This window comes from Mauremys mutica, chromosome 3, assembly GCF_020497125.1.
Source record: "Mauremys mutica isolate MM-2020 ecotype Southern chromosome 3, ASM2049712v1, whole genome shotgun sequence".
NCBI lineage: Eukaryota > Metazoa > Chordata > Testudines > Geoemydidae > Mauremys > Mauremys mutica.
This window is the reverse complement of record NC_059074.1, coordinates 168,600,619-168,618,695: the sequence shown is the minus strand read 5'-3', so window position 1 is coordinate 168,618,695 and position 18,077 is coordinate 168,600,619. Positions and strand designations below refer to the sequence as shown.

The 18,077-nt window shown below is 39.2% G+C and overlaps 1 protein-coding gene across 8 annotated transcripts in view; it reads left to right on the top strand.

Moving 5' to 3' along the window:
- SYT14 (synaptotagmin 14) overlaps nucleotides 1-18,077 on the top strand; it is a 215,603-nt gene that overhangs the window by 71,271 nt on the left and 126,255 nt on the right. For 7 of the 8 annotated variants that reach the window (XM_045011364.1, XM_045011363.1, XM_045011361.1 and 4 more), the window contains one exon: nucleotides 12,910-13,074. In XM_045011364.1, coding sequence (XP_044867299.1) covers nucleotides 12,910-13,074 — 165 coding nt within the window. Of the gene's footprint in view, nucleotides 1-12,909; nucleotides 13,075-14,321; nucleotides 15,655-18,077 lie in introns of those variants that run through there. The other variant, XM_045011357.1, reaches the window with a different exon arrangement.

Genomic DNA, 18,077 nt, shown 5'->3' with positions numbered 1-18,077 from the left:
ATCTCCCCTCCCCGGTTTAAAATCTCGCACATGGCCAGGATTTGTACATTTGTACCTGGATTTGAATACATCAATATTACAGTGGTATTATTACAGCAGTGCTACACAATACCTTGTGCATCTACTCAGAGCCATGCAGAGATCCTGCCATCTGGGGAGAAGCAATAGTGCAGCCATTTCTTGCCATTAACCACCACAATAAAGACATGTTCATAGATTTTGTGAAGTAGCTGTCTGCAAAGGGTCACAGCTGGGATACTAATCAGTGTCACCTGAAGAGCAAAGAGCTTAGGATCCTTTACAAGAAAACCAGGGATGCAAATCAAATCTCCAGTAATGCCCCTGTATACTGTTCATTTTATGAGGAGGTGGACAGGGTTTTTTTAGGCACCCCACTATCAAACCCAGCTCATGTGTGGACAGTGCTGACACTGTCACTGCCACCAGCAAGGAGACTGTTAATTCCAAGAAAGACCAAGATTCAGAGGAGGATGAGGAGATCTTCCCGAACAGCCAAGGCGCTCTCCTTCAATAAAACACTAAGAGTACCCATACAGATAGCCCAGCCAGATACTCTATCCAAGACACAGGATGATGATCCTTTTGAGGGGACCTCAGCATGTAACTATCTATCACTATAATTTGTTGTTGTTATTTATTTATTTATGCTTTACAGCAGTGGTAACTGATTGTGCCTGGTGGCAGCTGCCATTTGTAGTGGATGTGAGCTAGGAGCCTTTCTGAGCTCCTAGCCCCTGCTTCCCTCTCTCCTTCGCCCAGCGGTGTCTCCCGTTCTTCCCCCTTTCCACCAAACACATTTTCAAAATGGCAACTGGGCCAGGTATTCAGCCGTTAACTCATACTGACATCCCAAACGTTGATTGTTTACATATCCATCTATTTATTTTCTTTTCCCTGCCTGCCTCTCTCCACTGGCTGGTGAATGCCGATCCCCCTCAGCAGCCCTATTTGTATGCCCAAACTGGCATCCACATACGGTGGCCCTAATCCCTCTCTCCTTGGGAAGTAGATTCAAATAATGAAACCTTGTTGTTGTACAAAGTTTTAAAAGTTTACTGAAACAATCAGTGCAGGAAAAAAGGATAGGTTAGGTTTCACAATTTACATGAGGGGTGAGTGTAGACATAGGGATCACACACCTATACAGCTATTTAGGCTATTGCTCCCAGCTGAGGCACATCAAGTACCCTTTTCAACATTGCAACCAGAGTTTTATACAGGAAAGAAGTTTAGGTTAGTTTTGTTTTCAGCTTAGCTTAGTTAGTGTACAAGAAGAATATGTAAGTAAAAGGATTGCATAGATTTAGAGCTTTTGAGGCCACCAGCTCAGGTATATCCAGTACCTTTTCCTCATTGCAATCAATTAGGCAAATGTTACATAATGACATTTCATAGCGTAGTGTATAGAAAAAGACTGGGAGCCATTAAGGTTTCAAACAATCAGTGCAAAACCCACTCTATTTCTTTCTGCACTTTCTTCATGTCTGCAGAGGAGTTAAAGCAAAATTAAAGGCAAAGAAGTGCTCTCTATTGGCATGGATGTTCCATGGTTGCCCTTCCATTCCTGCAGCACTTCCAGGGGGGCTATCTTGGTGAATCACATCACAGCATATTGCTGGTCTTCCCTTTGCCTTTTTGAATAAGTCCCTTCTCTGCCTTCTAATCACCTACATTAATATAACGTCGCCAAGAGTCAAGATTGTCTTAAGAGGTACAGAAGGGATTACTGTCCAAGCTCTTCCCACACCCTAGCCATCCTCATCCCCGTTGTCTACACCCACCATCCAGATATTTAACATAAAGTTACAGCATACGCTGTAAGACCCAACCTAGGATACACACATACATACCCAACTCATCCACATCATCCATCTGTATGCATATTGCAAAATTGCAACATGAGGTATAAGACTTAACCCAGGAAACACATACACCCACTCACCTCCCCAAATATCCTTAAAACTATGACATGTAGAGTAGGACACACATGCATAAGAGGAGCAAGGATGAGCACGACTTACCCTGTCTGAAGTCTTCCAAGACTGGGATGAATCTCCAGATGAAATTCAGAAATAGAGGGAATACTTTCCTTCTACTGAAGTAGTACTAATCTGAACAATAACTACTTGGTGTGTGTTTTTTTTTTTAAACCCTTCCCCCAGCTATTGCACCTGATTTGGTGAGACCCTCAAGGATAGATCCTTTATCAACAGCTGGCAAATTTGAGAGGGAAGAAATGGATGTCAAAAGAGGAGATGTTTGGAGTTCTCCTGATGGACTCGTAGGGTATGTCTACACTTGAAATGCTGCAGTGGCAGTGCTTCAGCGTGAACACTCACTACAGCAACAGGAGGGGTTTTCCTTACTGTAGTTAATCCATCTTCCTGAGAGGCAGTATCTAGGTCAACAGAAGATTCTTCTGTCAACTTAGTACTGTCTGCATCGGGGTTAGTTTGGAATAGCTACGTCTCTGAGGGCTATGGATTTTTCACACCCCTCAGAGGCGTAGCTATATCTATATAAGTTTTCAGTGTAGAACAAATGCAAAGCCACCAAGCACCAGAAGGGTGTTTTGCTGTTTTGAGTGGGAGAAGGATAGGCAGCTGGCCAGAGACAGCATGGACCTGACTTGGATTAGCATTGCCCTGACCAAGGATGCTGTAGAGAAGAATTGGGACATGCAGAGGAAGCTCCTGGAGGCAATTAACAGGCAAAATACTTTGCTGGAACATATATTACTGCTAGGCCAATAGGCAATGCAGAATCCTCAAGCAGGACACTGTCATGTTCTCCAACCCTTAGATAACACAGATTACTGGGATCAGCAACAGATGTACCCTGTGGTTGCCCTACAACCTTGTAGTCAGTGGCCATTCCCTCTCAAGTCCCAGCACATGGTGGCAAGAACAGCAGTGCATGAGAGCCAAGCTTATTTGAACCCTCCACTGCAACAGAGGCTGTTCTCCCACACCGCTTTAGCCCCTAAGGCAGGGCGATCAGAAGGAGAATTAAGACCTTCATATGCCTGTGACCAGGAGTGTGTGCTGCCTCTTCCCCATTGCTATCTGATGACTCCTTCCCATTGCATTGTTTGTAAATGTTCCTTAGTCGCACATTGTATCTTTCAGGTTGTGTATAATGTTTGTCTGTCAATTTGAAATGTTATCCAAGTTTTATTTTTCTATATGTTTTGTACTGGCACAATTTATACAATAAAGACCATTAAATGTACCTTAAAGAAACTACAGTGCATGGAATACACCAAGACTCCCAGTTTCCACATAAGAGCACTGTATTTGGTTTTAAAAAATCATAAGAGCCTCCTCAAAATGTGAAATATATGATAAAACCTAAATGTGCCACACCAGCACTGTATGATTTTATAAAAATTCATGATATCATCTCCAGTACTCAACAAATATATAACACTTCCCCTCCCCTAAATTACTACTGACAGCACAGCAGAATGTTTTCAAACCCCAGCCTTAAAGAAAGAGCAAAGGACATGCCTGATATTGTGCTGTGGCAATTTGCACTTTGCAATAGATGCCTTACGGGCTGCTCAGAGTGCCTAGCAAACCTCTGCACCATTGCCTCTCACCTATTCTTGAGGCTCTGCCACTTGCTCTCTCTATTGTGCAAAATACAGCATGCATTTGTAATCTGAGCAGATATTGCTCTGCCTCTAACCTTGTCATGAGAGAGCACCTTCCTTTCAATCTGCCAGATGCACGTTGTCATCCTGCAACTGCTCAAGGTATGGTTGAACAGTTCCTTTTTTCTATCCTATATGGCTTCATCAGCAAGGGAAGCAGAAGATAAGTGGCGTTTTCCAGAATGACAGGCGTAATCTCAACATCATTAATGTTGATAGTGTTCCTGGGGACAACTCCTCCATTATTCATTAAGGCAAACAGTTGGGAGTTCTGGAAAAGATTCTAACACTGCATTAATGTTTGTTTAATTTAATAATTGGAGATATACCAATCTCCTAGAACTGGAAGGGACCTTGAAAGGTCATCGAGTCCAGCCCCCTGCCTTCACTAGCAGGACCAATTTTTGCCTCAGATCCCTAAGTGGCCTCCTCAAGGATTGAACTCACAACCCTGGGTTTAGCAGGCCAATGCTCAAACCACTGAGCTATCCCAAACCACTGAGCTAGCCCACAACCAAGCCTTGTAACACTGTGGAGAAATATCCCTTTCTGTTTATAGACTTGAGGCCTGGTGGGGAGCAAATGGCAGGCACATAGATCCCATTAGTTGCCCCTGTACAATTTAGGAACCCTGGGCATGCAAAGCTATCAATAACCTGAGCATTAGCAAACTTTTTGACTCAGTGCATCTGTACCTTTTGCATTGCAGTGATGACCAATATATGCTAGCTAGCATATATATAAAAATAAATAGCATATATACGTTAGTTTGCATTAAGCACAAATAGCATAGCAGTTATAAAGCAAAGCCTACAATTGGCCTATACCTTTGCTACAATCCAGTTCTCTTATGTTAAATATCCCATAACACCTTGCATTATCTGAAGTAAGTTTTGGCACAAGTAGATATATTCATTCAGTGTCTTAATACAAGCTAGGGAAATACCTTCACGAACCAGTACCTCGAATGCTAGTATCCAAAACAAAAATAAGGAAGGAACAAAACAAGTTAGGGAACTGGGATAAACTGATGGGTTGGATTTTAGTGATGTGTAAAGAGGTGTGTAACTTGCAAAATCATCATAAATAATACCAGATGAACTGTGTAATTTTGGGAGCACATCTTCTGCATAAGGTAAGAGTAACATAGCTGCATGTGATGGCTTCCTGAAGACTGGTAATGTATAGAACCCTTTTCCTGTATTATATTATTATTGGCTTATAAACCTGACTGACATTGGTTATTTTGTCTCTTGAGTATATTTCATACTGAACCAAAGTGTGTTCAAACAATTGATTATATAGTTTATCGACAAAGTGGTGAGCCTAGCCAGAAGCCATCTAACCAAAATGTCAATCGAGCCAAGCAGTGTAGGGTCATGACCGAACTGCTTGGAAGGGGTTAACGTTCAGTGAAGCATGGGACTCTAGTGTTCATTAATCTCACGTACACTAATGAAGCTGGCCGTGGCTGGACTGATGAGTGCTATAAGCGCTCCCACAATTCCAGTACGCACAGGAGATGCTGCTGTGATTTAAAAAAAGATATAATAAGCACTACTCCTGTGGAACTCCTATTTAAAAGTAACTGGTTTTATAGAAAGTGCATGATAAAGCAGTCTAGGCAAAATGCCAATACTTTAGGAATTCCTGGGCGAAAAGCCATTCTTTAACAATATAGAAAGATTAATTACAAGTGAAACTTTCTGGGCAAAAATGGTGAAGTGCCAAAGCCCAAGAAGTAGCAATTATGATAGCTGTAAATAATGAGCTACTGAAATTTTTGTTTAAAAAAAAACCAGTAACTAAATATAGGGGCAGTTCATTTATGCAGGACATGAAGCACATAAATGACCCCCTGGTTTCATTAGATAGAGTAAAAGTTAAATAAGAAAACAAATCACAGAACTAAGAGAAGGGTTAAAACTAGAAAAAGATCAAAATAGTAAATTAAAACAGCAAGTGGAAGGTATAAGCATCTGTAATACCCCTCTTGCTCACAGTTTACAAGAAATGCAGGGAAGACTAGGAAATTGTCGGACAAGATGCAGCCAACGAAAGGGAGAAAAATTAGGCTGTTGAAGACAGACTAAAAATCTTAAATCTGTTTGGAGTTGCCCAAACCTAGTTAATTACAGCAAGAAGAAGAACACTTCTATAATCCATTAAAAGTGCAGACAAAAGTAACAGGCACTTGGGAACAATTTCAGATTTTGTGGGAACAGATAGCAAGCCCCACCCTTCACCAGAGGGGGTTAAAAATGAGAGTTCCTCCTTTCCATCCTCTACTTTAAGCCAAAGAACCCCACTCCTTTCTTAGAGCTAGTAATATAACTTTTATCTCCAATATTTTTCTGTACAGGTCCAGTTTTTCCTTTTGTCCTTCCTCAGTTTGCTAAACTTGGTTAACGTTTAGCTGCCTGTACTTTGAAATGCCCTCACTTAATCTCTCTTGACTGATGTCACTCTCCCTTCCCACATTGCTTTCTCCTCATTTCTGCCCTCCCTTTCTTTTAAAAGTTAAAAGTTTATAGTTGTTACAGAAATCTCTGTTGCAGAAAGAGCAATGGAGAAGCTGAAAAAAAACCCAAAGAAACCATCAAAATGGTTAAGATAAAAAGTTTATAAGTCCAGTAAATTGATTTTAGCTCTTTAGAGATGTAGCAGCTGAAGATACTCAACCTTCTTGAGATATAGTTACCAAGCAACAGAAATGCTAACTTTGCTTCAAATCCTAGCCACTAATATAAGAAACGTGTTTTCCATATTTCTGTATAGCAGTATTCTTAAGATAAAAGTAACAAGTAATGGAAATTGCCTTAAGTTAACTTAATTAATACTGTACAACAAAGTGGGCAAATGGCTTAATAGAGATTTTTATCAATGCTTATTACAAGTTTAAATAAAAACTTGCTGATTAAGTGTTTAATTCTTTTGTTTACTGTTTTTGCTTTCCAAAATGTGTTGCCTTAATAACTTTAAGGTCTTAATGCCTTATCTTGTATTGCTATAAATACAATTTTGGCACCATTGATCTTTAATTGTAAGTTTTCCCTTTGTCATGTATATTGTCTTATGTTGTGTGTCACTTGACTAATTTTTGTTGTTGCAAAAAAGCCAAATTTATACTCATAATTAAAAAAATTAATATAAGTGGTATCATACTATTTAATATTAAGGCTGGATCATAACCATCATTAAATTTAAATTTTTCTGCAAAGCTCAAAAAGGCTGTAGTGATAAATATATGTACATATATTTCAGTCTTAGTAAATAATGCAATTACAAACAAAAAGGTTTTTTAAATTAAAGGCTTTTTGATCAAAGGAGAAAAAAACAGTAGGGCAGCAGTCCTCAAACTTTAGTAACCCCAGGGCCCCCATTCTGATTTAAAAATTTTTTGGGGACCCCTAAGTCCCCCTGCTGATCCCAAGACCCTGTCCCCACCCCACCTCTTCCCACCCCTGCTTTCTCCATCCCGCCTCCCTCTGTCACTTGCTCTCCCCGATCCTCGCTCACTTTCACCAGGCTGTGGTAGGGGGTTGGGTTGCAGGAAGTGGATGCGGACTCTGGAAGAGAGTTTGGGTTCGGGAGGAGGTGCAGGGTGCAGCTTTAGGAGGAAGTTTGGGTGAGGGCTCTGGGTTGGGGCAGGGGGTTGGGATGTGGGAGGGGGTGAGGAGTTCAGGCGTGGGTTGGGCAGTGCTTGCCCCGGGCAGCTCCTGAAAGCAACTGTCACATCTCCTTGTCAGCAGCTCCTAGGCAGGGGTTCTCCATGCACCGTCTCTGCTTGCAGGCACTGCCCCCACAGTTCCTGGCCAATGGGGGCTGCAGAGATGGCGCTCTGGATGGGGGGACAGTGCCCAAGGGCTACATGGCCACAGGGACGTGGTGTCTGCTTCCAGGAGTGGCGCAGAGTGGAGCCAGGGCAGGTAGGGAGCCTGCCTTAGCCCCACTGCGCTGCTGGACTTTTAGCGCTTAAAATCTCCTGGTTTGGCTTCAGGAGCTTCCTGGAGATGCGGGGTGGGGGGAGGAGTTGACCCTCTGGAGTACCCTTGGGCCACCCCCAGGGGTCCACGGACCCCAGTTTGAGAAATGCTGCTGTAGGGGAAAAACTTCTATTATTACCTTATTACCTCAACATTAATGTAAAGGTAATATTAATAAAATCATATTTTAATAAAGTGTCTATAAACTTATTTAGCCCCTTTATTAAATATTAAAATATAGATATAAATAGGATAATATATATTGTTCAACATTGTTGCTATATCTGATTATGTTGCAAAATGTTAGAGCTGACCAAACAATTTCAGCAGGTCTCTAACTTTGTCTTCTAAGCACAAGCAAATGTCATGAAAGTTTAATGCCCTCAAGTGCTTGCATAAATCTGCATGTAAACTTCATTTTGGTTTAATTTTTATACTATTTTGTGTTATGCTAAGAAAAGGTATTGGTTATAAGGTTTATACTTTCTAATATTTAACAAAAATTCAATTGCTACCACAAGCAGATTAATTCTAAAAAGCTTGGGTAAAAATTCTGTGACTAACTCCCTAGCTAAAACAGAGTGCTCAACAGGGGAGCGCAATGCATGTTCTCACAGAAGATTGCGAGCATCTGCTTTAGCAGTCAAGTACTATATCTGTTTTAAAAACTAGTAGTGCACATATTGAAGGAGTAATAATGAATGTTTTTATGCAAAAACTGCAAAAGCATCTAAATCATGTTTAATTTGTGCGAAAGAATTGGAAAAATCAGAATAAAAATCAAAACCATTTTAATAATTGGGGGAAAAAATTAGATTAACATAACCAGGTCATTCTTGTCATATGCTGTATCAAAGTGTAGTTTGTATTGTAAGTGACTTGATCCCTATTACATTGTAAATGAACTAAGTTAATCTGTATATAAATTTGGTTTACTGAAAACAAGGGAAATGTAAATTAAAAAAAAAAAAAGTTAACCAACATCCCACTGCCAGAAGACACCAGAAGATATTAGTGAAGATGCCCTAGGCATTGGAAGAAGAAAAGATAGTGTGTTTATAAATAAGACTGGACAACTACACTTCAACATACTGTATATGGACAACTGAGTATGCAATCGACTATAGAAACATTACAAAGACCACTAGCCCAGCCAGGCCTAATTGTTGTTTAAACTGTATGTTGGTAAGCAAAGTTAGTTTATGCATATACCTGTACTTTTAAATCATTCTCAGTGGAATATGGCTGAATTTGGTTATTGTGGAAAAGCAAATGGATTATGACTGTATACTTCTTTGATAATTGTATAATAGCATCTTATCAGGAAGGTGCACAAGACTCAATGGTCGGGCAAAAGACTGTTCAGCAGTCTAGTATATTTCAAAACAGGAGACTCCACAATCTAGATGGAATTATTGGTTACATTTCAGGATTATTTGAATCTGGAATATCTATTGGGAACAGGGATAATATGAAAAATATGTATGTATAAACCTCACCCACATTAGTGGTTTTGAGCATCAAGAACTGGAAACTCTCTCTAAATCCATAATTCATGGCATTGAGGTGTAGCTACTAAAAACAAAAAAAAGTATGTGGTGTATAATATGCACAACATTGCTAACCTGTTTAACCTAACACAAGCAAAATTTAATAAATTAATTCCAACAAATAAAAATGTAAAGGAAAATCAGGAAGGTAAATAAATATTTGTACTGCTTATGGGAATTACATGTTAACTACCATAACCAATTCATTAGGGAATATTGAGAAAGGAAAACTGCATGACCTTATTAGTGATGAACAGTTAGCTAACTGCTATTTCCCTCAGTGTATAACAAAAACTATGGTAAACCGGTAGTACGTTGAATCATGTAGGCAAATTCCCTTTCTTAGTGGAATGTGAATTATATAGTGAATTTCGCTATTGTGTAAAAGCAAATGTATCATTACTGTATTCTTTGTTAATATAATAGCATCTTATCAGGAACATGCACAAGACTCAATGGCTGGGTAGAAGACTTTTTGTAATTTGATGTCAGTGATATCACATCCTAATCAAGCCATATGTTGTTCAAAACAGTCTTGCTCAATGTCTGATTCCATGTATGATTTTTTTTACATTATTATTACAATATTTGATAACTTGGTTACTGTCCATTCAGTAGGTTACCTAAAAGATGCATCTACGAGGGGTGATTGGATTTAGCTTCACTATTGGTATCGCACAGCAACACACACCTGGAGATCACCGCACATATCTTGCGTGTTCCACTAAGAGAGATCAATACATGTGCCAATGCAATGTTTTTGAGATTGCGACTCCAGTATATGGCCATAATGGTTCAGGCCAGTACAATGGAACAGAGAAGCTGAGCTGCTCCTGTCTCCTGCCCAGTGAAGCTTACCAAATGGCGACAACCCACAGTAAGGGTAACCTTTAAGATGGATGGACAGTATGGAGGCCTGACTTGTAATGTTACTACTCCAAATTTCTGTTTTACTTTTCATGTATGTAGCACTGTGGGGGACACTGTAATAATGCCTATTCCAATTTCAAAATAAAGCTGTTATCAAAAGTGAGTCTTTAACATGCATATTAATTCACTCATTTAAATTTAAAAACATTACTAGACACAAAAGACATACACATTATTTAGATTAGCAATGACATGCACAAGGCAGACCTTATCCATGATGGGGATCTTAAAATATTAATTTCTCATTTGGACACAAGTTCCATTTAAAGCTTTACTTGTGGTTAAAGGTGTATTAATTTTAGCTGTGTTCATTATGTATTGCCACTTATGCAGGGGTAATACATTTTAAATTATGTTTAAAGGCCCTCCCCACAGTTTCACATATTAATTTGGCAAAGGTGTCACCTTTTGCTATAACAATTAGCAAGGTGACAAGTGGGGGCCTGGTGACCAATATATGCCGACTAGCATATATATATATAATATAAATTAAAAATAGATATTATCTGCACCATATATACATTAGTATGCATTAAGTATAAATTAACATTAAGTACAACTAGTATAGCAGTTACATAGACTAAATTGGCCCATATCTTTAATCCTTTTGTCTCAGCCTGACTATTGATACAGTTAACAGCACTGTCCGATCTTTTACATCAAGGCAGCAAAAGAACTCTTCATACACAAGTTTCATAAGGGTATATTTGGCAGCCATTAATGTCTTTCACCATCCATTGGAAAGCTTTGCCGTATTTTTTTGAGTACAAAATCTAGTTTTCTTAAGAGGTGATTATATTTTTTTTCTACCTATTAAGGAGACATCTCTGGTTTGGGAGCTTAATATGGTCCTTTTGGTTTCACGAGTGCCATTCTTTGCATGCTGGGAAATTGACCTCTTGCCCCGTCATCCCTGTGCCATTTGTTTCTGTGAGTGCCTCACCATGCATTGCCAAAGCTTCCCAAAGGACTATGCACATGATGGTGGTGGGTTGCACACAGCAATACTTACCCATGGTGTATTGGCACAATCACTTCTGGTGAGAATGTGCAGCACTGATGCAAGGAGCCAACTATGCATGCACACAAGCGATCTATTGACCGTGGTGGCTTTATGCTGACATAACTTGAGTCAGCAAAAGTTGATAGTGTAGACTTGCTTTCAGTTACTAGTATTCTCCTAAACCTCATGTCAATCATGAGGAAGGTAGGTTACGTATATTAGACATTCTGTGTTGGCTTTTTATCTTCAGAGAACAGACCCTTCAGAAACTCCCTGAGGCTTTTTAATTTTCTTTGTGGAAAGGATTAGGGATGTCCCTATCTCCACACAGAGACTGTCTAAGTAATTTTCAGGGTGTATAAGACATGTTAAGAAATCATGACTGTAGATTCCCCTCCTAACCTTGGAGCCCATTCAGCATGCTCAGTCCATTTCAACAGCCTTGTTGAGGAAAAACTCCTGTTGTTGACATCTGTAAGGCAACTACACATACAGGTTGCTAGAGCAGATGCTTCATTTGAGGTGGCTGTATTTTAGTCTGTCTTCGATAGATCTCTGAAACACCTACCTTCATAGTTGAATCCCTGTATGGGCGGCACCTAGAATAGAGCACCCACAGGGACAAGCAAAGGAGTGGTTACTTATCTGCATCGTGCTCCACAACCCACCTTCCCTCCCATCTGCTTCAAAGTCCCTAGTTTAGGCTGGGTTCCATGGTAGAAAAGGAACTGGATTGGCAGTTGGTCCCACACTAGCCTACGTATCCTCGATAAAGTGCATGAGGATATTTAAGGCATATGCATGGATTAAGCAGACAGTTCTGGCAACAACAACAAAAAATCTCTGATTGAAGGTGCATTGGGTACATGCGCACCTTGATGAACTCCATTTACTGCACAGGTAAGTAACCTCTCCTCTCAGAAATGAGTTCATATGTTTGTTATGTTTTCATTAGGTTAATCAATCAAACATTCTGATTCAACATACCTTGGCTGTTGGTAGGTATGAGCTGGGTTTCTTGAAGTTGAGTATTTCCTCCATGCCTATTCAATATAATCATTACAGAATTCAGGGCTCTTCTGTACGTGTACATTTTCTGGAATTTCCACAGTATGGATGTACCTTTTTAGTAACAATCTATATTTCCAATAAAAAAAAATCATGTTTGTGCACATACTGATCAATGTGAAAGGAGTTGATGATTCTGTTTTCAATTTCTGGTAGACTAGCTGAAGTTCATCAAGACGTGATGAAAAACTGTATAACATGACATGGTAAGACAAATATTCAAAATGATGCCAGAGATGTTAAATACCTTTATTTTTGGCAAATCTGTGTGACGTCTCTTACATGAGAACTAATTTAGGACGTGTTGGATGACTATAAGAAAATACACCTGTACCTCGATAGAACACTGTCCTCGGGAGCCAAAAAATCTTACCGCATTATAGGTGAAACCGCGTTATGTTGAACTTGCTTTGATCCACCAGAGTGAGCAGCCTCCCCTGCCCTCCCGAGCACTGCTTTACGGTGTTATATCCAAATTGGTGTTATATCGGGTCACGTTATATCAAGGTAGAGGTGTAGTAGGTTAATCAGCTGATCACTTTTTTTTAACACCATATCTAAAATACATCAAAACTGAAGTAGTATAATTTTATTTTAGTAATCTTGCATATACATTAGAGACGCTGTGGGTATTGGTTATTGAACCATCATATTCTGAAATCTATTGTAGATTTTTTTTCTTTTTATTTCTTTTAGTATCTCCTGAGGCAGTTGGATTTCTGTCAGCTGTTGGAGTGTTCATTATCCTCATGTTGCTTCTTTTTCTATATATTAATAAGAAGATGTGTTTTGAAAATGTTGGTGGCTTCCCAGACCTTGATTCAGGATACAATGTAAGGAAGAATTCACAAGACAAACTTTGTAAGTATCTGAAATATATTCTACTCAGTTTAATTCTGTAAAAGTTAATAAACACTTTCACAGAGTAATACAAAATGGACCAAATGAAAGAGACCTGTTATATGTATAAAAGTTTATGATGACTGGGAGCTATTTGGAGGAAAGGCAGCCTCTGTGACTGCTTGCCCCCAGAAACTCTACAGGTCTCCATGGCTATATAGCCAAAGAGATTATCTTTGCTTATGACAGTGGTTCTCAAACATTTGTACTGGTGACCCCTTTCACATAGGAAGCCTCTTAGTGTGACCCCCATCCTTATAAATTAAAAACACTTTTTAAATATATTTAACACCATTATAAATGCTAGAGGCAAAGTGGGGTCTGACAGCTCATGACCCCCCATGTAATAACCTTGTGATCCCCTGAGGGGTCCCGACCTCCAGTTTGAGAACCCCTGGCTTATGAGAAGATACTTTTCCCTCCCTATGCTCCTTGATACTGGATGCATAATGCCAATTGAAATATTGCATGGTTGTCTATAATTGCCCATCTCAAATAGATGTAGGTGAACTACATTGTTGGAGATTGTACTCAGCATGCTGAGTAAGTCCTTCAGTGTCCTTGCACAGGAGGTGGCTCATTCAGTTAGTCAGGGAAGAAATTTCAAGGAAATCACTCACCAGAAAACACAAAGGTTTCTCTTTGGTGGCTAATAACTCATATCTAGAGCTTGTCTATATGGAAGATTGGATCCTATCTTTGGCTTACTGGATCCTGACTGTCCAAAAAAATTTAATAATAGAGAAACTACGCTATCAGGGTTATGAATTTTGTATTTCTCTGGGATTGGAGGTTGGTAAAATGGCCTTTGGGCTGGAAGAATTCCAGCTGGCTTCGTTGGCTCTCTTGTAAAGAAGAGACAGGCCTGGGATAAGGAGCTATAGAGTATGGGAGATGGTATGTTTATTTTACTTGGGCTGTTCTTCTTTCCTGCCTTCTTGAAAGTTGCTTCCCAAAAGGGAGGAGTAGGTTTTGTTTTCTGGGGCAGGGGCTAGGGCTTCTTTCTCTCCTTCCAGCTGTGGAACAATTGTCTGTGGCCCAAAGTATCTCACATTGCTTAGAAAGCAACAAATGGTTTGAGCTGAGGATACCCTTTGGGGTATGTGCTATTGTGCAGCTATTATGTTAATCTACAGTAGTTCATTGCAGTGTGAATTAATTTAGTAAAAGTACATAATTTTAAAGTGTTTAAAACTTCTTCTTTGCAGGTATTGAATAAAATACACATTTTCCCCTTGTTCTGTTGTATTTTTGAAAACAAATACTCATTGTATTATGGCTAGTTGATACTGAACTTTGATGAAAGACTACTTATTTTGCAATGGAAAAATATTGTTTTGAGCTAGTTGATCTTGGCTTCATTTCAAAGATTTTTTTACTTCAATTTATTATTTCCTTCAGTACATATAGAATTTTGGGCAAGAACAAAGCTGCAGTGGCTGCAGGTTATATAGTAGGCTTTTGGACAGCAAAACTAGATAAATGTAAAATTGAGTCTTTTGGGTGGGTGACAAATTCACAAAACTGAAGAACTTTCTACCAAAAATAATTTGTTGGTTAAGATTGGACAAATGGCATTTTTCAAAAACTTTCAACAAAATCTGAGCCTTCCTTCTGTGTCTTCTTTGGTTGACTCTCTTAGTAATGCTGTAGATGATCTGACCAGTGCTATTGGAGAGGTCAGCTATACTGTAGCTGATTCAGTCACAGAGCAGGTAACAAGCATGATAAATGGCCTTCGCACAGAAGATGAAAACTCTAGAATGCAAGAGGATAAATCTATGCTTATTAGAGAGGAAAATATAACATCATTAGCAGATTCTAAGGAAACTAATATGAAGGAAAAAAGATATGTTGAAGAAGATAAACATAAGCAGACTCATCATTCTGATTCATCAGATTCTTTAAAACAAGAGTTGAATCAAGTTAGAATGTCAGTTCATGTCCAGGACAAAAGAAACAATCAATTAAAACGGGGCGATGCTAACAAACATTCTAATAATATGGAAGCATCTGAAGACATGAAAAAAGTAGGAAGACATGTTAAAAGCAAAGGAGCCACTGGAAATAAATACTTGGAAAATGAAAAGTTTTCAAAGGATAATAATTTGAATAGTAACAAATTTATAACAGATGAACCTATTATTAAAGACTCAGGCAATGGGTTACATGCAGTACTGGAGAATTCTACGGCTCACTTGAATAGAAAAGTCAAATCCAGGTTTTCAGCGATTGATTTTCAGGACCCCAAAGAGCAGCCCTGTACAGATGGATACAAGGATTCAGAAGCAAAAGCAAATGACCTACCAAAGCAGAGATTACCAGAATCAAATTTTAAAAAGACACCGAGTGATCATCCTGATTGTGTTAATGAAGTAAAAGCAAAGAAATACAAAACTTTTTCAGATGGTAATGAACAAACTATAGTGAAACATGAAGAAAATGCAACAACCACATTTTCTAAAGAAGGTAAAAAGAGAAACTATAAGGAATCAGAAAAGATTTCAAGAGAAGTAAGTAGCAAGAAGACACCAGAAAAAGGTGAGGTGTCTTTCATCAAATTTTTCCATTAGGCCTTTCCTGCATCTTTTTCTACATACTACTTTTATCTCCTAATTTACAGACTTCACTAGAACAATTCTTCCTTTTAAATGAGATCACTTTACAGTATATTTTATTTTCTAGGTAATTTATTCTCTAATTGCAATGATATTTATTGAAAACCAGTTAATTTTTTTCTGTAATTGGAGACTCAAAGAGTTTGGCTTGTTTAACCTAACTAAAAGAAAGCTGAGGGGAGATATGATTCCTTCAGAGGGATAAATACCAGGGTGGAAGAGGAGTTAAAGTTAAGTACCAGTGTGGACACAAGAACAAATGGATATAAACTGACAATCAACAAGTTTTTAGGCTTGAAATTAGGTGAAGGTTGTTAACCATTAGAGGAGTGAAGTTCTGTTAACAGTCTTCAAAGGGGAGCAGTGGGGGCAAAAACATAACTGGCTTCAAGAATGAGCTTGATAAGTTTATGGAGGGGATGGTATGATAAGACGGTCTATAATGACATGTAGCTGATCTGTGACTGCTAGCAGCAAATATCTCCAGTGTCCGATGAGGGGACATTAGATGGGGAGGGTTCTCAGTTACTACAGAGAATTCCTTCCCAGGTGTTTGGCTGGTGGGTCTTGCTCACATGCTCAGGGTCTAACTGATCACCATATTTGGGGTCGGGAAGGAATTTCCCCCCGGGTCAGATTGGCGGAGACTGGTTTTTTTTTGCCTTCCTCTGCAACATGGGGCATTTGCAGGTTTAAACTAGTGTAAATGGTGGATTCTGTGTAACTTGAAGTCTTTAAACCATGATTTGAGGACTTCAGAAACTCGGCTAGAGGTTAGGGGTCTATTACGGGAATGACTGGGTGTGTAGGAGATTAGATTAGATGATCATGATGGTCACCTCTGATCTTCAAGTCTGAGTCTATTCTAGTACTCATGATTAAATCTCTGTCGTTTGTTCTAAATTTTCTTTTTTCCAAATAAAAACTATTTTGCATTTTCTGAAGTGCTTTGTGTGGTTTCTGTCGGGTACTGGGAATTTTTCTCTAGTCTTTGGCTCTAGAATGTTCCTAAAAGTCTGTTTATTTCAGTGGTCCTGGTCAGAATGTGTAAGAGAACACTTAGTGCCGCAAACTGTACTATATTGTCTAGGAACAGCTTCAAAGCATCTGTGTTGCCCTTATTGCATGTGGATCAGGGAACATATATGTGAGCTTAAGATTTAAATTTATTTTTCTAACATTTTATTTGCAATTACAATATTCTCTCAGAAACAACAAAAATCCAAAATTAATCTTCCATTTATTCTTTGAAAGCAGTTTAAATTCTTTTGTGCACTTTTTAAGACTATCTAGAAAACAGTTTTTTAAGGTCTGCAGAAAACATTCAGGATGGGATTTTGAAGGCATATGATAAACAAAAAACTGAATTTTTGATATATTTGTACTGTGGTAGAAAAATTTCCCAGCATTTGTTTTCTGCTTAAATAACACAGTAATTTTAGGATAAAATAATCACTGACAAGAGGTAATTAAGAACCCTGTAGACTTAAAAACTTAAAAACTTGGCACTTTACTAAATTATTTCTATGACTTGTCTTAAGGAAGATTAATCTGATACAGAGAGATTTCTTATATGTGCTGTTGGTAAATATGCTTTGTGATGTGTTTTTAGCATACCGTGCTTATAAAATATGTACATATGTGACACTACGCAAATTATTTAATGAGCTAAATTTCATATTTGCAAGTAACTTAATTTTTAAGATGAAATGTATACTTATAAGTATGTGGATTCATTGCTGGTGAAAGGCATCAGTTGGTGACAGCCTGATAAATGAAAATCTGGGGAGCAGCTGGGCAAATGTCCTATACACATTGTTCTGCCAGCATATTTCAACCCTGATCTGAGGGAGAGGCAGGCAAAAACTTTCTTTAGAGATAGCAGGGGGTCCTTCTCCATGTCATGTGCAGGTCATGACTTCTCTGCTGAATCTACCAGTTAGAACAAAGCAAACTGGTGAGTTTATGATGTGAGAGATGGAATTGGAACCTATGAAACTGATTTCATATAGTTAGGGTTGCCAGGCATCTGATTTTTTTCCTGGAATGCCCGGTCAAAAAGGGACCCTGGTGACTTTGGCCTGCACTGCTGAGCGGGCTGTTATAAGTCCAGTCGGCGGCACAGCGGGGTGCCCTGGGTTAAGGCAGGCTCCCTGCCTGCCCTGGCTTTACGAGGCTCCTGGAAGCAGCTTCCAGGTCCTTGCAGCCTCTAGACTCATGGACGGTCAGGGAGGCTCCACCGACTGCCCCCTCCCCGAGGGCTGGTTCCGCAGTTCTCATTGGCTGGGAGCTGCGACCAATGGAATCTGCAGGGGGTGGCATCTAGGGGCTGCAGGGACCTGGCGA